Here is a 22,922-nt window from a genome sequence, read left to right as displayed (position 1 = left end):
GGTTTACCTTGGGAAATGGTTTTGGATCTGCCCTCACTTGAGACCCAAAAGATCCAAACTATAGAGCAGAGGAGATGTAGACATATTTCCTTGGAAATATTTCCAAAGACAGGCTACCATCAACATAGTCACAGAAAAATCTCATCAACTTTCTTAGTCACAGAAAATTATCAGTAAACTGTCTGTGATGTCTGTCAATAATGTACCATCTTGCCTGCCTGCTAGAGTGAGTTTGGTTTAAAAGTTAGTCCCAATAGCCATTGAGTTGGTATACTTTATAGAGGTAGATGAATTAGATTCTGGAGATAATATTTCCTCTTTGGATCTCATTAAGTTTGACCCATCTTTCTGGTATGAGTTAGATATCAAGTGTCAAAATCTATAGAGGCCACTTTAGTCCATGAAAATATACTATGGCATTGTCTTTTTATCCATGACAGCACTTCTTACAAAGCCCCTAACACTGGCTTTAAAGGCCCTACACAAACTGGCTCCCATTTCCTCCCTTACTCTCATTGTTACCTGACTTCAGCCTCACTGGAATCCTTGTTATTCCTAGAATAGACCAGGCAAAATCCTGCCTCAGGGCCTTTGCATAGCCATCTGTGACACTCTTCCTTCAAACATTCACATGCTCCTTTACCTCCTTCAAATCTTTGTTTTAATGTCACCTGCTTATAGAGACATGCCCTGACCGCCGTATTTAAAATAGAAATTCCCATCAGCATCCCTATTCTTACTATCCTGCTTCATTTTTTGTCATGGTACATATCACTTCCTAACATAGTATGTAATTTACTTACATATTAGTATTAACTTACCTAAATTTTTATAATATATATTATTTATCTCCCTCCACTAAAATAGAGGTTCTATGATCTTTATCTCTTTGGTTTTCTTCTCCACCAGCAGCACTTCAAAAATGCCCACATGTAGTAGGTGTTCAATAAATAGTTGAGTGAAGAAGAGCAGTTATATTCTAGAAACTCTATATGGATAGGTCTACAACTACATCCATCACTTCTATAATCTTTATGTCTTCCCAGTGTCTGGCACACAGAAGGTGCTCAATCAATATTTGCTGGTTGGATAAACATATAAATTTCATCTAAAAGCCAACAGAACATTTGGGTATAGCTAAAGAGAAGGGGAGCCTAAAATATTTTCTTAAAGTGGTATACTTTAAATTTGTGGCCTGTCAGAAAATTGTTCCATTCCACAATGGCTCTTACAGAGCTAGAAGGCAGGTTTTGCAAAAAAGATTAATTAATGTTAAATAATAAAAACATTAATTATTAATTAATTAGTAGATGTCTTAATAAATTTGTACTTCTAGCCCATCCCCGTTTATAGAGTCAAAGGCAGCAGAAGATAGGCCATTAAAAGCTACAAACCATCTTATATTTTTCAAAGCAGGTTTCTCCATGAGAAGAGTGTACAGTAATGATCAGTAATGGTGTACCTGGTCCTGAAGCCTATCCACTCCTCATTTAACATTCTGCATATAGAGATTCAGAGATACTATTTGTTATTTTGTAACTTGGTAAGGTGGGCATAACATTTCTAAGGAACTCCAGTTTGAGAAGGAAAGAGGGTTGCCACTCTTGAATATGAAGTGCATTATTCTGCTAGGGCATCCAAAAGCAATTAATTATGCTGGTGTCAGGAGATCTCTCATAGCTCTCATTTATTATAAGTAATTATCTAAATGAATTGTGCTACAATTTGAGACACTTTTCATAAATCTAGGATCATAAAATTAGAAGTAATAAAGACTGAAGATGTTAGGATATGCAGGTGTGTTTAAGTGCTGGGATTCCATGATCTCTCCACATTAGTTACCAGAGAAATCATGTACCCAATTCTGTCATCATTATTAGCACTTCTCAGCTCATCAAACCTCTGAATCCTGAAGTATCCCCTCTTCACTCTCTTTCCTGAATGCCTTCCTGGGCCATACTGACTAGATCTCTGAGTCAATGTCCAGCATATTGCACAAGGGTTAGAAAAGGTATGCATAGGAAAGATATGTTTGAGATCTCGAAGGCATTTTCCCACAGAAACTTCCTTATACACAATTGCTAGATTCCTCTGTTGTTACATCTGAATATTGTTTTAAAATATTTTAATGCTACTATTAAAATGTATATTTATGGGCTGAGTTGAGGACCTAAATTCCACCCATAACATCTCTCTTGGAAACGTACTCTAAGTGCTAATAACACATTCATAGTTTAAAAATTGTCACTGCTATTAACATTTTAAATAACTATCTGGTACTGAAATAAACCTTTGTCTCTCTTCAGATCATGTGACTCACTTGAACCAGATATGCTTGCTGTATTTATGCTATCTCGATTTGTAAAGAATCATCTGAAATTTTTAAAAAATTCTTTCCCATCCTGGCCCTGTCTTCCTAGTTCTAGGTTTATCTTTCAAATTATCAGGTAGGCATTCTCAATTCTTGTGAGTGTCTCAGACTCAATGAGTACAAATCCAAAATTATTATCTCCTTCCAAAGTCTTAACCGTACTAAAATCAGTATCTGCTCCTAAATATGCTGTTGGTATGAATTCTATTAACATTCTTCTGGTGTTAACACATGAATTAGCTTTTGCTACATCCTCTATGTCAGTTTTTACCCACATATAATCAGCCTCAAGTTTTTTTTTTAATTAAATTTTCTAAATGACTCTAGGATTCATCCCCTCCTATCCAATCCTAATGTCACTAATCTAATTTAGGATCTCATCATATCTTATCTGGCGTTTTGGAAATAGCCTCCCTGGACTCAATGCTTCAGAGCACTTATCTATTCTATAACTACTGGAGTTTTCTTCCTAAATCCTTAGAAAAATAATTCCCTTTTCAAAAACTTGCAGTGGCATTCCATTATTTAAAGAATAAGCTTCAAACACTTTAGCATAATAACCTAACTTAGTTCCCAAAGCCCATTTGAGGTGTGTTCCTTACCATATGAACATGGGTCTCTCTGTGATATCTGTATTCCTTGAATTTAGGGATTCTGAATCTTTTTTGTACCATGGATTCCTTTGGCAGTCTGATGAAGTGTGTGGACTCCTTCCTAGGACAATATTTTTGAATGTATAAAATAATAAACATAAGATTACCAAGGAAAACACTTCTACAGTGATAAAATTCTATCTGTCTGTGGACCCTGCTGTTTGTGTCTTTGTGGTTTTGCTTGTGATCCTCTTAGCAAAGAAGTGCCCCTAACCCTACTCCTCTGATTATTGAAATCCTTCTCATCTTTCAAAGCCTATTCAATTCCCATCTACTCTGTGCAACTTTACCTAGACTCCCTGCCCCGTCTGTATTCACCACTTTGCCCTTTGCCCACTCACAGTAGATTCTTTGTATTTCTAATTAGTCCTTACCTTAACTTAGCCTTTTCTTATAGTATATTGTGCTAATTGACAATGATGGGCCAAATAGTAAACCAAGTGGCCACTTTCACACATTTTGAATTCATGATTCTTTTAAAACACTATGATATATGCATATGAGGAGGAAGCTGAGGTCCAGAAATTTTGTTTGACCAAGCTAGTACAATTTGTTGCTCTTATAAATTATTTGAGGAAAGAAATATTTTAATAATCTTTTTCTTTATACCTTCTCAGGATCTGTGGAATAATATTTATTCAGCAGTGTTTCCTCAAGTAGATTTAAAAATTAGAAAAACTGGAAAATTCTTATCTCCCAGTATTTAATGCCCCTCGAATTGACTAGGGGCCATAGGAGGACAGAGATATGCATAACAGTGTTCCTAGTTCAATGTATGTCAAATCAACGGTGACTAAATCCTTCTTAACATACTAAAAACTCTTCTAATTCCTAGCGGTTTCACAAATTGAAAATTCACACAAGGGTTTTCAGCAGTCAGTTCCCTAAAATATTATCTCTTGTTTTGCACCCTTGATAAAAAACAACAGTAATAAAAATAGGACAAATTAAAGTTGTGTGGAATAATAATGAATTCAGGAAACATTTACATTTGTGATAATATCAGTTGTATAACCTATTTCCTATGTTACTCCCTCTGTGAAAACAACAAAAGCAACCCAATTTTAAATATAATTCCCTTGTTCCAGTTTCACTTTTTTTGTAGTCAAACATGTTTCTACAGGTCTTCCTAAAACAACATTATTAGACAATCTATTTTTAAATAAAAGCACTTACTAAAAAAGATTTATTTTGCAACAGTAATAATTTCAAAATATTGCATTTAAAAATCATACATTTATGATTATTAATTTCTCATGTGGAAGTTTTTTTTTTTTTTTAAGATTTTATTTATTTATTTGAGAGAGAGAGAGAATGAGAGACAGAGAGCACGAGAGGGAAAAGGGCAGAAGGGGAAGCAGACCCCCCGCTGAGCAGGGAGCCCGATGCGGGACTCAATCCCGGGACTCCAGGATCATGACCTGAGCCGAAGGCAGTCGCCTAACCAACTGAGCCACCCAGGCGCCCGGAAGTTTCTTATATGTAGTAATTATTTTGAAAGGAATTACATCTTTTGATTTGCCAATGCCTTTAGCATGCTGTGAACTATAAATTAATGTATAATTAATTCATTATCACTATCCTTTTCTCATGGCCTTTTCTATTATTATAGCAAAGACTAACTCAGATGTCCCAGGGTAACTGATTTTCTATTTTCACAGCTCCAGATGGTCCTCCTGAAAGTGTGTATGTAGTAGCAACATCACCTTTTAGCATCAACATCAGCTGGAGTGAACCTGCTACCATTACTGGACCAACATTCTATCTGATTGATGTCAAATCGGTAAAGTGTATCTTACCTTATGCAAAAGACAGTGTAGAGAGTGATTAAGAATACACATTTTGGGAACCAGACTATTTGAATTTTAATCCTAGTTCTGTTAGACCTCAGGCAACTTATTTAACCTATGTGTGTTTCATTATCCACATCTGTAAGGTAAAGATTAATAATAGTACCCAGGGTACAGAAATTTTGTGAAGACTAAATTAGAAAATATGCATAAAGAACTTTAAACATTGCCTGAGTAAGGCTCAGTAAATGTAAGTATGGCTCAATAAATGTAAGTAAAGTATTATTAGCATGATTGTCATATTTATCCCCAGGGTATAAATAATGTATGTAAAAAAGTGGTTAAATTGATAATAATACACTGGTTTAAAATACAGTGAAAAAGTACTTACTTCAGCAGCATATATACTAAAATTGGAAAGATTCATAGAAGATTGGCATGGCCCCTGCACAAGGATGACACTCAAATTCATGAAGCATTTCATATTTAAAAACAATAATAACAATACAGTAAGAAAAAACCTCATAATACAAAAGGTGAAGGGAGAAGGCATTAGAAGAAATAGCTCCCAAATAAAGTAATATCGGAGCTTAATTGTGAAAAACACCTGAAGCAGACCATGAGAGAGAAATGGTACTAAGAGTGTGAGAAGTAAGATTCATTCAAGAAAAAGCAAGTAGTTCAGGAATCCTTGGTCAAAGCATTCAAGAAAAGTGCTGACAGAAGCTAGATTAGAAGGCCAACGGTCTAACATGTAATGGAATTTGAGTTTTATGATAAGGCCAGTGGGGTGTCAATTGAGGAATTAAAGCAGTGTTGGGATAGAGATTTCTATCTTCTAGGATCAGCTTGGTTGCCCTGCTGAGGATAGAGCAGTCTTAGTGCAAAATTTGGCAAGGGGACAGGACACTATAAGAATAACTGGGTAAGAAAAGATAAGGACAGAGAAAATGTAGTGAGGGAATGGAATGGAAAATAATTTACGTCTACAGAATTTGGTGGGAAAAAATCAGTGGATGGTGAGTGAAAGGAATAATCGAGGATGACTTTTAGATACAGGATTTGGAAAATTGTGAGGAGAAATAGATTTGTAAAGGAAAGGAATCAATTCAGTATTAGATGCACTGAGTTTGAGATGCCCAGGAGTCCTCCAGGTGAAGATACTCCCTTAGCACTATTATATATAGATCTGGAGCTTAGGAGAGGAGATCTGAATTTGCAGATTTGGGAAGTGTTGGTATTTAGATGATAGTTGAAATGATAGGAAGGGATGAGATTAAATATGGGACATGTAGCCTAAGAACCTCTTCTGTAAGAACTAACCTGAGGATTGAATCCTGGGGAATCCTAACATTTAAACAAGAGGCCACCAAAAGCACCAGACTGGAGTAGCCATCCAGACAGAAGGAAACCCAAACATGAGAGTCAAGCTTTTCACCTTAAACAAGGTGCTTAACAATGTAAATAATGCAGAGTTGTTAGCTAGGATTAGGATTGGAAAAACCTTGTGAGTGCCCTGCTTGGGTTTTACTGGGCCTGATGACCACTCTCTTCTCGTGGCATCTAATGCATTGAGTCATTTATGGTGAATTCTCCTACTTCCTTGATGTCTCTACCTACCTTTTGTTTAATGTTTATAATTTTATTATGTCTTTATGTTATTTCTAAAATGGAAGTGCTTCTATCTCAAAAGACCTGTCATGATTAAAAGAAAATTTAAGGGATTATTGGTGCATTTGTACTCCTATTCAGTCTTCTGTTTATGTTCCTTTTTAGAGCATATTTGTGAAGACTTAGTTTGTAATTAGCCAAAAGTAATCAACACACATGATAAATGCTCTGGGAATATGTATTAAAAGCAAATCACAAAATGATAATGCTCTGTTCTGTCAAAGACACCTTATTAATGAAAATAGTTCTCTCTTGAAATTTGAGCTTAAAGGAAGGGAAAATAAAATATTTTTTAAAATGATTTATAACCTCATTTCCTTAATATTCTTACTGAGTTTAAAAATAAGCAAGGGAAAGAGAGAAGAATGACTAACATGGTAATTGCTTACTTTATATCAGTTACACAGTAGCCTCTCCATAGCTTTACCTTATCTTATCTAACATTTTACTGTAAATATGTTATCTTCATTTTGAATAAAGGGGAGTTGAGGCACAGAGATGATAGCTTCTCAAATAGTTAAGACCTGGCTACAGCCAGTAGACGGTGGTGTGATAGGAGAAAGGAAAAACCACCAAGTAGCAAATAAAATTTGCCAAGTTGAAATATATGCTCATCCAAACCTTTCAGGTCAAAGATAACAAGAATTCAAATAGATTGTAGTACTTTGTAGTTTCCCCGGGTTCTTGGAACAAGGCTGTCATTTAGTTCCTTCTTTCCTTTATTCATTCGACACATGGTTTTAAATACATCCAACATGCCAGCATTGTGCTAGGTGTTGGATACCTAGAACAAGTCTGATGTGGTCATTGTCTTTATAGAGCTTATCTGCAGCTCATTTCATGGATTTATAATTATCTACCTTCAAGAATGATCGGATCCTAGGCCAGGGAAGAACACATGTCATTGAATTTAGGACTTACGCTGTGAGCCTGGCCTTTGCTAAATCCTAGTCACAGGGACATAAAACTTTTTTTCCTAAAAGAATCAAGTTAAGCAAAACTTGACAGTCTTAAAGATATATGGGCACAGATATCACCCTGGATGATACTACCAGAAATTCATGCATTTTGTAGTCCTTTGTTCATCGTTCCCTTCATGTTTTTCAAAATAACAAACATTTATTGTTTCTGTTCACCAAAAAAGGATACAAAACATAAGTAACTCACACTCTTATGGGAGACACCAGAATATAAACAGGTAAATATAGAATGTGAGCTATGCAGTTTTTTTTGGAATATAAACTAGCAAAGTAATTAAAATTCCTGTTACGAGGGGCATACGATACAATGGAGACTTCACAGAGCAGGTTAAATTGGTTGTGGGACTTGAGGAATGAATAAAGGTGTGCGTGGGGGGGGAAGGGGGCAAGTGGGGTAGGAAAAGGAGAGAAAATAGAATCAAAGTCGAGTTGCTGACATTGCCTATAAAACTACCATACTGCAAAAATAATGGGACACATTTCATAATAATAATAGATGATCAAATATAATATGAGCAAATAAGCTTGAAATTGATGGAAGGGAAATAATGAATCAAAAAGGTCTGAGGTTTCATTCCTGGGTGTGTGGACAAACAATGATTAACAATAATGACGACAGAGTAGATTTAGTGAAGAAAGATAAATGAATTTTGATACATTCTGTATTTGAGGACCCAACATTCTTTTTGGATTTTATTAAATATGTTTTTAAGATACAGTAGATCACAGGCACGTTATGTCGTATTTTTACTACTCAATATTAGGTATGTACTATTTTAATGGAAGACATTAAAATAATTTAATTTTACTTTATAAGATCAGGCCCAGTGTAGTAGTGTAGAGAGCTCTGGATTCTTGAAAGACTTGAGAGCAAATTCTATCTCAGCTACTAAATAACTATGGAATGTTGAGGAATTCACCTCAACTCTATAAAATCAGAATCCAAAGAGGTATAGAGGTCAGTCAAGTAACATAAACTTCACCCAGTTGGGTGAAGCAGTGATGAATTGGACACTCATGCCCCATTGTAGAAGTCAACTATCACTCATCTCTAGATAATTATTACCCAGCATGAATATAATCCTAGTCTTAAGGAAAATTTAAAAAGCTAGATTTTTATGTGATATTTAAATGCTGACAGCTAACTGAATCACACACACTTTCTACCAGTGAGAACATGCACTTGATCAATAGTATTCCTATGCTGATTTATTTTTCTGCCACTTTAGAGAAAGGAGGCAACTGCCTTCAATGCTCTAAGGTGGGAACAATCTATTTGACTTTGCAATGCGTATGGTATTTATCAGCCTTTTGCTGTGTTTCTCATAGAAACATCTTTCAGTTCAAAAAGTTCTTAGAAAAGAGCATTTGAAGACTATTTTGAACAAGAAACCTTTCAAAGGTACAAGGGAGGGTCAAGTTGAAAATGAGCTTAGTACTGTGAACAGTATATACAATCTGGTTTTAAGTGTTTCAATTCAGATACTAGGGAGTAGCATGCATTGTAGGATTTCAAATTTTCTGATGTTCATCTCAGGAAAAACCCTTCTTTGTATTGCTAGAAACTTTAGCTATGTTTAATCCCTTCAGTGAATAGGCCAGACTCTTCATCAAAGGCACACTTTGTTTGACACACTGTATGACTATGTTTAATACACCTAAGGATGCTCATTTTTGCACATCTAATAATTATAACATCCACAATTAATTGAGTCCTTATCCAGTGCCATGCATAGTGCTAGATGGGAGTTTTTCAAACTACAATCATGACCAAAAATTTTTAAATGAGCTGGAATAAAATTTAAAAGAGAAGAAAATACCAAATGCATTTCAGAAAGAAGTTGCTTTTCTTTTTTTTTTAGGTTCTGTTAATCACCATACATTACATCATTAGTTTTTGATGCAGTGTTCCATGATTCATTGTTTGCGTTTAACACCCAGAACTCCATGCAGTACGTGCCCTTCTTAATACCCATCACCAGGCTAACCCATCCCCCCACCCCCCTCCCCTCTAGAACCCTCAGTTTGTTTCTCAGAGTCCATATTCTCTCATGGTTCGCAAATGACATATCAGATAAAGGGCTAGTATCCAAAATCTATAAAGAACTTATTAAACTCAACACCCAAAGAAGTTGCATTTCTGAAAATTGTTTTTAAGTTATAAAGAAGTGTATGTATGTATGTGTGTGTATATATATATACACATGTATGTATGTATACTCATATATATATATGAGTATAAATACACACATATCCTGAGTTATATTACAAAATGTGTTTCCTTTTTGTAGGTCATGGTCAAAAAAATATCAAAATCTCTGTGCCAGCTACTTCAGATCTATTTTTCTAAGTCTCACCAAACACTATGAATAGATATTATTACTCTAGCTTTACATACACAGACAGTAAGACACAGAGAACATAAGTGATTTGTCAAACGCTATAGGAACTATTACATGACCAAGTTGGGATTTGAACCTTTAATGTTTGATTTACCAAAACCTGTATTCTTTCTCCTATAAAATATCACAGTAGAAAGTAGAGTTTCATTGACACAGATAATACTTGCTTGTTCATTGGATGGGTTGATTGTGGTTGGTTGGGTGATTTTTTTTTCTTTTACTTTCAGTTGTTGAAATAATTGCTTATAAGTAGACAAAGTGGCACTTTAGATTTCCCAGGACAATATGACTGCAAGAAAAAAATAATTTAAATCTTGGCTAGATAAATATACCACATGTAGCTTTGTAGTATTATGTTTTGGCGATTTGGATCTCAAGTGCGACTTCCTTTAATTACTAGCTATTTTTTTCCTATAGGTAGATAGTGATGAATTTAATATGTCCTTCATCAAGTCAAATGAGGAAAATAAGACCATAGAAATTAAAGATTTGAAAATATTCACAAGGTATTCTGTGGTGATCACAGCATTCACGGGAAACATAAGTGCTGCATATGTAGAAGGAAAGTCAAGTGCTGAAGTGATTGTTACCACTTTAGAATCAGGTAAGGCATATTTTCCATCACTGTTAAAAGCTGATTGAGATTTAAGTGTCTTTCTTAGAATTTCTCACACCACCCCCCTAAAAAGGGTATGCGTTACAAGAAATTTTTAAAGTGTATAAAATATAAAATTCAGTGATTCACCATAGCTGACAAAAGTGAAGTTTTCTATTTACATTTTTTAGGCAAAGTGGAATTATGTAGAATAATCAGTTCTTGGAAATAGAGAAACAAATTAGTTCATAATAATGTCCTAATTGTATTTTTTGTATTTATTGAAGCACTAACTATTTCAGAAATTTGAGTTACCTTGCCTAAGAGATGATTTTTCAAATGGTCTATGGTCAATAATACTTCATGTAAAACCCCATTTTAATTATTTCTGTCCATGGTTTAAAATGCACATTAAAGTAATAATATTCTATCATTATATAATCTGGAACTCAAAATTAGAATCCAGGTCATGCTTACCATATCTGTTTTCCTCACCTAATCAAATGACATGTTTTATTATATAACCTATTTAATAAATGTCAGAATCCATACAGATTTCCTCAAGTTCCTATGAACAGGGTCTGAATGAATTAAGTTTGTAACCAATAGGAATTAAGTGTGGAAAGTCAGCTTCCCAGAACTTGCTTGCCCTATCCTCCTTCAGACTCCTGATGTTCTTTGCCACCAGATATATCTTTGGAAAGAGCACATGAAGGGATGTGTTGCTATAGTTTATTTGTTGCTATCTGTAAGGTAAGTATAGGAGGTAAAACATGTTTTTAGCTAGTCTTTTCATTATGTTATATACTCTATAAAGATAACATCTTATCCTCAGCACCCTAAAATTTCATTTGTTTCCATTTTGCTGCCACATATATCCCAGATATTTATTTTCTTATACTTTTTGCATTTCTCCCACATCCTACCTGTTAGGAAAGATGCTGCTGGATTTATTCTCACTCATACCATAAAGCACTGATTGTCAAATCTTAATGTGCTACCTCTCACAAAGATATCATGGTTAAATAAATTATTACTAAATCTCTAAGAGTAGAATTTTAGAGGTAAAACTAAAGATATTTGGAGAATAGGAAATGCTTTCCATCATTCAGAGAGTTATTTCACTTATCCAACCTTAAACCTTATCTGATTTTTAGAGAAAGTTCTTATTAAAAGAAAATATATTTTTATATCATAGAAATGTATAACAGCAAATATGAAAATATGTGTTGAGCCAATTTAACTTTCACTTTAGCTATGAATTTTTCCACTTAATATGTGATATTTGGCACTATAACGTGTTTATCTGTTTCTCTTTTTCTTCTTTTTTTTTTAAGATTTTATTTATTTATTTGACAGAGAGAGACACAGCGAGAGAAGGAACACAAGCAGGGGGAGAGGGAGAGACAGAAGCAGGCCTCCCACCAAGCAGGGAGCCCCATGCGGGGCTCGATCCCAGGACCCTGGGATCATGATCTAAGCCGAAGGCAGACGCTTAACCGCTGAGCCACCCAGGCGCCCCTCCTTTTTTCTCCCTCTTATTTATTTACTTTTCTTTTTGCTTGCAAGATAATAAATAATAAATAAAGATACTAAAGCTTGAGCATCTGAACCTTTGACAGCCAAATATTAGCAGCCTTCTTCATGGAAATTCCTTCACTTAGTATGGAAGATATATCCATTTCGGTTTGATCAAAATAGATATATTCATGTAATCAGTCATTTATGTAAAGAACATTAATTATGTAGTACAGTAAGAACTAGTTCCTATATTCATAAATTAATTTTATCCTCACATGTATCATTTTTTTATGATAATTTACTGATACTTAACTTTTGTATATTAGGCTAATTTTTATTTATCAAAAATAAAATGGAATATCTAGAATATATAAAGAACTCTCAAAACTCAACACTTAAAAAAAATCCAATTAAAAATTGGCAAAAGACATGACTAGACATTTCATCACGAAGATACAATGGGCAAATAAACTCATGATAAGATAGATTTTCAGCATCATTAGCTATTAAGGAAATGCAAATTAGAACCACAATGAGATATCACTATGCATCTCCTAGAACAGATAAAATAATAATTATAAAATAGTGATGATGCCAAATGCTGGCAAAGATACAGAGACTGATCTCTCATACATTGTTAGTGGGAATGTAAAAGGGTGTAGCCACACTGAAAAATAGTTTGGCAGCCTTTTATAAAACTAAACATGCACTTAGAGCACATTACCTAGCAATCATATTCTTGGGCAATTATCACAGAGAATTAAAAATTTATGTTCACACAAACAGCTATAAATGAATGTTAATAGCAAGTCTATTAGTAGTAACAAAAAACTGGAAACAACCCAAATGTTTTTCTGTGATTAAACAAACTTAGGTGTATCCACAAAATGGAACACCACTCAGTAATAAAAAAAGAATGAACCATTGATACATACAACAACCCTGATGGAACTTAAGCATTATGCTATTGTTTTTCTTAAAGTGACAGAACTATGAAGGACAATGGTTAGTGTTGTGGGGATGCATAGAGTGCAAATACAAGAGGATAGCCGGGGAAGTTTCTTTATGGAAATTGAATAGTTTTATACTTTATTTCTGGTGATGATTGCAGGAATCTTTACATGGAATAAAATTGCATAGAACTGCACACACATGTATGAAAGCATGAAAAAATGGTGAAATCTGAATAAGATCTGTAATCTAACAGTATTGTACTAAGGTCAATATCCAGGTTTGATATTAAACTACAGTTAGGTAAGTTGTCACCACTGGTAAAACCTGGGGGAATGTTCTAGGGGACTGTATGTGCCACTTCTGCAAATTCCTGTGTGTCTTTATTATCTTTAAATAAGCAATACAAAAAGTCATGGAAATGCATTCTATATAAAAGCAAATCCATGTAGAAGTCAAAATAAATAAATAACCAAACTAACTGGATCAGCATTATGATTTCTGTGACCTACATGTATCAGCCATTTTGCTTGTTTCCATAACATATATGGTTTAAATAATTTGTGTAACACATTTTATAAACAGAAATTTGACACAAATAAATTTTATATGGAGATTAAAAAGAACACAAATTTTAAAAAATTAATTGTTTAATATTTCATTTTAGTCCCCAAGGATCCACCTAACAATATGACATTTCAGAAGATACCAGATGAAGTTACAAAATTTCAGTTAACATTTCTTCCTCCTTCTCAACCCAATGGAAATATCCAAGTATACCAAGCTTTAGTTTACCGAGAAGATGATCCTACTGCTGTCCAGATTCACAACCTCAGTATTATCCAGCAAACTGACACATCCGTTATTGCGATGTTAGAAGGACTAAAAGGTGGACATACGTATAATATCAGTGTAAGCATTCACAGCGTTTAATTATTCACCTATTTTACAAAGTCAGTTTACAAACTCAGCATTCAAAAATACTGCAGCTTAGATGCACACTAGATTTCTCATATCTTTTTGTGGGATTGTGTGAGACATGCCAACAAAAAATAACATTTAGAGAAATGAAATTGCTTATTTCCTATTATAATACAGCAAGCACTATGAAAATATGTAGGTAACAAAAAAGTTTTGTTACAACAAAACTTTTCTGTTTGTATAGACAGAGGGTGATTCACACAACAATAGTAGAAATCCAGAAATAAAGGGGAAAGAAAATGCATGTTAAAAGCAAGAGAGTAGTGATATGTAAAGAGAGAATTCTACCTAAAGGGAAGCTGTTTATGTGTGATTAAAAATGGAAAATGGAAAAGCAAATTTCAAAGGCAAAGGGCAGAAGTAACTATTTACATGTTTGAAATTCACATGCCTTTCACCTAATAATTACTAAAGCTAAACATTTTACATCCTAATTCTAAATTATCCATGTGTGTTTATATACATGCAGACATACACACAATTTATTTCAAAAATGCTTTTTTTGTAGTATGTCTTAAAATTTTCAAATAGAATTATATAGGTCAGAATATCATCTTTTAAGCAACATAGAGTTCACCCCAACTTCAGGTAGCTTAGTAATTAATTTTCCTACCAGTTCTTTATGATTATTGTGTAAGATCAGAACTCTGTTATTAAAATTTGTATTCATATATACATATGTTTTTCTCTATATCTATATATCTACATATCTTCATTTCTTCCTTCACTCACTATATATCTTATTATATATATATATATATATATATATATATATCTGTCCTGCTAGGATTCTTGTTGCACATCCCATTAAATGGACCACTGTTGTGGAAGGTCTATTAGAATAGGGAGGGTGGTTAAGAGGATGAACTAATCTGAGTTCAAATCCTGACTCTGCGATTTGTTTCTGGGCAGTTGCCTCAAATCTGGACCTCAGTTTTTTTATCTAAAAAAACAGTAAATTCTGCTCCTGAAACTAATATTACACTGTATGTTAACCAACTGGAATTTAAATAAAAACTTGAAACAAAAAAAAAAGATAAAAGGAAAAACAGTAATAGGAATAATGACTTCTTTATAGGATTTTTGTAAGGATTAAAGAATTATAGTTATGGGAAGTTGTGAGTGCTCCAGAGGAAACAAGAGGAAAAAATAGGAAACAAAGTAGAACTAATTCATAATTTAAAGAACAGTAAAAAAAATTCTCTAACTTACTGTTGAGAAAATGCAATTTGTAGCTCCTCAACACCTGGGAGTTTATTAGAAATATATAATTTTCACATCCATCCCAACCTACTGAATCAAAACCTGCATATCTTCATTCAGCAGGTTTACAAGTGACTTCTTTGTACAACACAATTTGAGTAGCTCACCTAGCTCTTCATTTATTATCTCCCTTAAATGTTAGGTTGTACCACAAAGAAGTAAAAATAACGAAGCACACCATAATATCACTTTCCATTTTTAATACTTTTTTAAAAGGTTTTATTTATTCATTTGAAAGAGAAAGAGAGTGAGCTCTAGTGGGGGGGGGTGGGGCAGAGGGAGAGGGAGAAGCAGGCTCCCCACCGATCAGGGAGCCCCTACAGGGCTCAATCCCAGGACCCTGGGATCGTGACCTGAGCCTGAGCTGAAGGCAGATGCTTAACCAGCTGAGCCACCCAGGCTTCCCAATACTTCTTTTCTTAAATTTACAGACTTCAATAAATATTTCCTTTAGATATTTTTTAACCACATTTTTTAGGCTTAGTTTATTTACCATACCCACTGCATCATATATATTATTATAATTTTAATTCAGTAAAAACATTCCCAAAGTATCTATAGTGTGAAGTATAGAAAACAAGTTAATTAGTTCCAATAAACATATTCTGAATTGTGTTTGTGAATGAAACTGGGCAAGAATATAGTCTTTGTTTTATAGAGCAAAATAAAGTAAATAAAAGAAGATTCTCTATCTACAATTTCTTTAGCATAAAATGAATTGAAGGGATTCACATTTGTGTGAATCACCCTCTGTCTATACAAACAGAAATGTTTTATGTGTATATGCTGCATTATGCAGGTTATAGCGTCAGATACTTTGGGGCAGGGGTGAAGAAGGGCATAAAGGCCAGCTTTCAGAGGGATGATTTAATACAGGAAAACAAGGAGGTTGAAGGAATAGGATTTCATTTCAGAGAAGAGAAAAAAAGAGGCTCTTGAATATGGATTTAAAGAAAGCCAGAGTTACCTAGCTACAGAGGGAAGGAGCAGATGTGAGAGTAGATGAAGGAGTGTAGACATAGTGGCTTTTCTGTGTCTGCTCCTCCTACGGGTTCAAATTGAAGCCACATCCTTTCCTGGTCACTATGATAGGGCTGTTTAAGTCACTCAGCCTTTGTTGTCAGGACTTTGTACTTAAGATCAATTTTAAGAACTACTTTACTATTAATGTTCTTCCTACACATATTGTATTCATTTGAGTAAGTGCAAGGAAAATGTAATAAATAGGCTATATGCAGTTATTTTTAAAAGTAGAATCATTTTATTTTATTTTATTTTTAAAGATTTTATTTGACGCAGAGAGAATGACAGCAAGAGAGGGAACACAAGCAGGGGGAGTGGGAGAGGGAGAAGCAGGCTTCCTGCGTAGCAGGGAGCCCGATGCGGGGCTCGATCCCAGGACCCTGGGATCATGACCTGAGCCGAAGTCAGATGCTTAACGACTGAGGCACACAGGTGCCCCAAAGTAGAATCATTTTAAAATTACATATGACCATAATAAAAATAGTAACAAGATGTTTCTCTTTTTCTTTTAGGTTTATGCAATTAATAGTGCTGGTGCAGGGCCAAAGGTTCAGATGAGAATAACCATGGACATTAAAGGTACATACATGAGCTGCCTTTCTGTGAAATACTGTTGTCTTAATCAAAGAGTAATTATAATTGAATTCTATTATTAGAGTTAAGAATGTAGTCAAGCTTTTAAATGATGCATATGCAATAATAAGCATACATTAAGTAATAAAGCCTGCTTATTAAAGCTATACTTAAAATGTCTAAATAATAATACAAATTACCATCTTAAAGAGAATGCCCACCTGCTATTTATCTTATATTTCTTTCCCTCTAAATTTAAAGTTTTCTGAGACAAATTTTATAGTCTGTTATTATGTTTTGTAATTTTATTGAAAATTCATTGTTAAAAACACCCATGGCTAGAGTTTGACTAGTTATAATTAAATTCCTTGACTGATCTTTATCTCGAAAGTAAAATTCTTTTTAGCTAATCAGATAGTGTTTACTGAACTACCATATATTCAACTTTATGATTCTGACTATAAAGTAGATCTATCAATTCATTATTCTGACAGGTATTGTGTATAGAAAATATAATTAAAATTGAAGGCTGCCTTGCTCACACAAAACAATCCATGAAAACCAAAAAAGATTGTTAAGAAGAATTTAGGGCTAGCCAGTCATTCGGGATACTTCCTCTTCCTGACTGAAAACATATATCCAATTGTGCTATCTCTCTAAAAATCTATAATAAAACCTGCAGAGAGATTTAAAAACTGAAGCGTTTGGACCTTTAGTAGAACACTTCTCTTTCTGAAGCAAAAAGTAACTTTTCTTAGTCTTTGGTAAGCACAGCAGAGCAGAGTGATCAAATGTGCTAGCTCTAGACTGAGTCTAGGGTCAAACTGCTGAGATTGAACCCTGGATTGGCCACTTGATATCTGCTTGACGTTAGGCAAGTGTCTTAACCTCTGTAAGCTTGTAAAATGCAGATAATGCTAGTTCCTACCTCCCAGATTGTTGTGAAGATTAAAAGAGATAATCTTTGAAAAACCCTTAGGACAGTGCCTAGAAACTAGTATTATTAAGAATAAGAAATATTCACTGTAAGATGAAGCTGATAAGTTTTATCTTTTCATCAATGGTAGTTTATATAATTGTAATATTATTTAAAAGTATTAAGAGTTGCTTTCAATTCCAAACTACTTGGAATGTGCAAATGCATAAGCTCTTCAGAAACATCAGCTGTTTTTTTTTTTAAAGATTTTATTTATTTATTTGAGAGAGAGAGAATGAGAGAGAGCGAGTACATGAGAGGGGGGAGGGTCAGAGGGAGAAGCAGACTCCCTGCCGAGCAGGGAGCCCGATGCGGGACTCGATCCTGGGACTCCGGGATCATGACCTGAGCCGAAGGCAGTCGCTTAACCAACTGAGCCACCCAGGCGCCCGAAACATCAGCTGTTTTACCAAATGACTTCATCAAGAAGAACTTATGTCATACCATCTTAATTTCTTTTTGTTATTCAGTGGCAGACAGGTAAGTGTGCGGGTAACAATAGATGCATTATATTAATTCTTTTTTTTTTAAGATTTTATTTATTTATTTGAGACAGAGAGAATGAGAGACAGAGAAAATGAGAGGGAGGAGGGTCAGAGGGAGAAGCAGACCCCCCGCTGAGCAGGGAGCCCGACGCGGGACTCGATCCCGGGACTCCAGGATCATGACCTGAGCCGAAGGCAGTCGCTTAACCAACTGAGCCACCCAGGCGCCCCGCATTATATTAATTCTTTAGCAAAACTTGTTATGTCTATTGCTTTGATCAACCCCAGGTAGAGATGGTTAGTTCTGACTTTCCACTCCTTAGAGAGGACAGATAGACTCATAATCAGTTGTCTAGAAAAAAATATCTGAGTACTGTTGGCAGTGGTGAGGTGCCAGAGAAATACTTTTCTCCAGTAATATGCATGATTGTTTTTGGTAACATGGAGTGACATTGAATTAATAGTAGTCTCATTAAATTTGCATTTGACACATAATATACACTTGGGTAATCATATCCAGTGCCAGATTCCTCTAAATGGAAACCTTTTCTTGGGAACTCCTCAGTGGCCTGGCTGAAAGTTTCTCAGAACTCCCTGAAATCTGAGGATCTTCTTGCTGAATGCTTCCTTTCTTCTTCTCTCATGCAGGTATTAGACCTATGATCTGTGCTCTGAAGGCTCTTGCCACCTACTCCTGTTCCCTGTTCCTTGACTCTTCATGGATATTTCCTCCAATAAACTTCCTACACATCTAATATTACTATAGCCTTTACATCTCAGAGGAGTGAGCTAAAGGATCAAGCCAAAAAGATTTGATTCAAATCTTGATATTTCCCTTTTACAGCTATGTGACATAAGGCCATTTCCTCATCTATAAAATGGAAATGGTATTGCCAATTTTATGGCATTATTGAGAGGCTTTTAAAAAAATTTAATAAATATGGAAATTGAAGTTTGGTTAAGCAACTTGCTGTGCTTCAAACAGCTGGTATATGCATATAGCAATGAGATGAGATGAAACAAGCAGAGCTCCTACAGTTACTGATTTTGGAGATATTTGTATGCATTGGCAGTAAAATGTGAATTATTGTGGCACTTTCAGAAATTATTCTGGTAATATCTATTAAAGTTAAAAATATGTATATCTTTTGTTCCAGAAATTCTGTTCTTGGAAATCTATTCCATACAAATAAAAAGATTAGTACATAAGGCTAAATATATAAGGCTGGTTATTGCAGCACATGTTCAAAACCAAAAGGAAAAGTTCCTAGAATTCCCATTACTGGCTGAATGATTGAATAAATATGATGTTGTCACACCATGATCTATACAACATAGTCACTAAGAAGAATGAGTTAGCCCCATACTTGGTGACTTGGAAAGACTTATATAAGTCATTTAAGTGAAAAAAGCAAAATGTGGAGTGATTATAATACATAATATGGCCCCATTAAAAAATCAAGCAGGGAGGGCGCCTGGGTGGCTCAGTTGGTTAAGCGACTGCCTTCAGCTCAGGTCATGATCCTGGAGTCCCAGGATCGAGTCCCGCATCGGGCTCCCTGCTTGGCAGGGAGTCTGCTTCTCCCTCTGACCTTCCTCCCTCTCATGCTCTCTGTCTCTCATTCTCTCTCTCTCAAATAAATAAATAAAATCTTTAAAAAAAAAATCAAGCAGTGAGAATAATCCATTATGTATGACTTTATGTATTTTGTATGGTTGTGTGAACATGGGGAAAAATATGGGAGTATATCATCCAAATGTTTGGCATGGATGAACTGTGGGAGGGATGCTATTATGACTAGAATAGAAATTGATGAATCAGCTAAAGGAAGTAAAAGAAAAAACCCACTAAAATATTAGTATGATTTAATACACTTACAAAAATTATATGGTGTGAGAGCATATATAATTTGAATTTTTTAATATGTGAAGAGGAGTCAGACACCTAAAAATCACACCTGGGCCCCATTATCTCAAGCCAGTATGAAATACATAATTAAAGCATCAAGAGATAATAATTGCTAAACATCTGTTGTAGTCAAACAAAACTGTTTCATTTGTTACTTGTTTGTCATCATTTTATCTATAAATCACCTGCATGAAATGAGAATTTAAAATTTTTTTCTTCTCTTCAGAAACAAAAAATCAATTGCAGTGATATTTCTTCTTTGTTTAAAGCTCCAGCACGACCAAAATCCAAACCAACCCCTATTTATGATGCCACAGGAAAACTGCTTGTGACTTCAACAACAATTACAATCAGAATGCCAATATGTTACTACAATGATGATCATGGACCAATTAAAAATGTACAAGTGCTTGTAACAGAAGCAGGGGGTATCATCAACTGTCAATTTACCTTGTTAAATTGTAGAGTATGAATTGTTGAATGCTAAAGAAGTTTCAGTTCAAAATTAGTAATATAAGGTTGACTACCCATTATCACACAACTGTTGAGCTTAATACAGTGTTAATATTATCATTAATTATACTAATCATTAATTTATACCTAAAATACTTGACTAAAATAAGACAAGCCATAGTTAAAATATGTGATTTATTTATTCATTCCATATACTGGTTGGATTGCTTGATTTTGACAAGATAGAGTCTTGATAGCTTCTTTGGAGGTATGAACAGGAGAGTTATCCTTGACCAAGAGATGTTCTTTCTGTCTCTGAGAAGTCATCCTCCACAATAAAGCCTAAAGAATCATGTGTGTTGGGGCAAGATAGGGTTCCCTGTTTATCCAGGTAGATCAGCTGAATCATCCCTGGTGGTTCACAGAGTTAAAGATGTTGCATCCAGATTTTCCTCATGTAATTATACAAATGCTCTTCAGAAATGTGAAAATATCTTCATATATTACTTGTAATTTTATCCTTTTTTTCTGAAAATAGCTCAGCATGATGGAAATGTAACAAAGTGGTATGATGCATATTTTAATAAACCAAGGCCGTATTTTACAAACGAAGGCTTTCCTAATCCCCCGTGTACGGAAGGAAAGGCAAAGTTCAGTGGCAATGAAGAAATCTACATCATTGGTGCTGATAATGCATGCATGATTCCTGGCAGTGAAGACAGAATTTGCAATGGACCTCTGAAACCAAAAAAGCAATACTTGTAAGTATAGTTGATGTTTACTAATGCATCGTGGTAGCAAGCAAGGCGACATCTTTTATTCATCCATCTACCCATCCTTTCATCTTTCCAATAAGCGTGAGGCATCCATTATGTATCATGACCTGATACATGGTAAAGATCAACAAGACATTGTCCTTACATTCCCTAAAAGTACAGTTCTATAGGGAAAGTAGGCAAGCTTAAAAGTAATTATGTTTTGATATGATAAGTGACATAAGGACAATATGAAAAACATGTAACTGGAGAACATGGGTAGGAGAATTGAATTCTTTCTGTAAAGGATAATGTGACTAACATAATATTTTGTGCTTTTCACTCATTATTTTGCAACACATGCTAATTTATGGGTTTTTAGAAACACTATCCTAGTCTTTTAGTTGACGACAACTTCAGTTTACCAGAGTTATAGCAATAATTTTCTCCTCTTTGTATTATTAAACCTCTCAATTAGTGACTGAAATATTTATAATTCACTTTAATATTTGTAATTTTGTAGATCATGATAATCTAATGTATTAAATACCACTGCTGATATTCTGGCTTTATTAAATGCTTTGCTAAATTAATCACTTGTCTCCTGTTAAATTGATTGTGTTATTTTTGTCATAAGACTATAATTTTTTAATCTTAAATTATTTAATTTCCGAAATATAATTTTTACTACCAAATTTGGAAAATGCAGCTAATTTCATGTTTGCCTGCTAGTTAAAGCATTATTAAATTCTTCATAAACATTCTAAGCTAACATTAGAAAAATAAAGAAGTCAGGCATTTGAAAAAATAGAATGCTCTATCATCTATTAATAAGTACAGCTACTTTGGTTACTAAGCTATTGCCTGAAATTTAGTTATCATAATAGGCAGTTATGAAAATGTTATACCACAAAATTTAATATTTATTCAAATATTATTTATTTTGCATATTTTTCCAACACAGACTCTTCATATAATCAATAAAGTCGTAAGAATTTGAGAAGAGTAGAGATTAAATTATAAACTGAAACTTATTAATGTAAGTTGGTTTTGTACTTTAAAATACTTAGATGCCTATAATTTTTAAATAAGGTAAATTTCAGTTATCTCTGAAGATGTTAAAATCACCCATTCTGTAACCATTTTCTGTTTCTTATGTCATAAAAACATAGAAAGTGAAAATACTCTGGGCACACACAGAATTAAGAAGCATTTTGCTAACGTGAACAAACTAAGTTCTGTATGACCATTCTAAATCTAGGTCATTGGTATTTTCAAAAGTAGTTGAGGTATAACAGTTATTAAACTTTCTATTTGTAAAGTATGTTTGTGTAACACACTTTCACACAGACATGAAATAATTTCATCCAAATAAATCTAGGAGGAATGTAATCTACTTCATCTGTTTAACCTGCTGACTACTCATGAGTCTGGCCAAACTTTTAATTACTCTCTTATGTGCAGGATAATTATTCATCTCCCATAAAGATAAGACATATTGTTCTGATGGCAATTGATTTCCAAGTTTACATCTCATAAATACACTTTCTCTTGAATAAAAATGTGTATT

The 22,922-nt window shown here is 34.3% G+C and overlaps 1 protein-coding gene and 1 non-coding gene across 2 annotated transcripts in view; both read left to right on the top strand.

Moving 5' to 3' along the window:
- The window catches only part of PTPRQ (protein tyrosine phosphatase receptor type Q), a 201,427-nt gene that overhangs the window by 120,200 nt on the left and 58,305 nt on the right, over positions 1–22,922 (top strand). Inside the window, exons 27-32 of the mRNA XM_044914755.1 lie at positions 4,686–4,807; positions 10,285–10,471; positions 13,602–13,846; positions 16,714–16,780; positions 20,414–20,572; positions 21,136–21,358. Of these exons, the coding sequence (XP_044770690.1) occupies positions 4,686–4,807; positions 10,285–10,471; positions 13,602–13,846; positions 16,714–16,780; positions 20,414–20,572; positions 21,136–21,358 (1,003 nt within the window). The remainder of the gene's footprint in view (positions 1–4,685; positions 4,808–10,284; positions 10,472–13,601; positions 13,847–16,713; positions 16,781–20,413; positions 20,573–21,135; positions 21,359–22,922) is intronic.
- LOC123324947 lies at positions 5,198–5,304 on the top strand. Its single transcript, XR_006540124.1, has one exon. It is a non-coding gene; the product is annotated as a U6 spliceosomal RNA (small nuclear RNA).

This window comes from Neomonachus schauinslandi, chromosome 5 (assembly GCF_002201575.2).
Source record: "Neomonachus schauinslandi chromosome 5, ASM220157v2, whole genome shotgun sequence".
Taxonomy (NCBI): Eukaryota; Metazoa; Chordata; class Mammalia; order Carnivora; family Phocidae; genus Neomonachus; species Neomonachus schauinslandi.
Note: the sequence above shows the minus strand (reverse complement) of the source record. Positions and strands in the feature narration are given on the sequence as shown.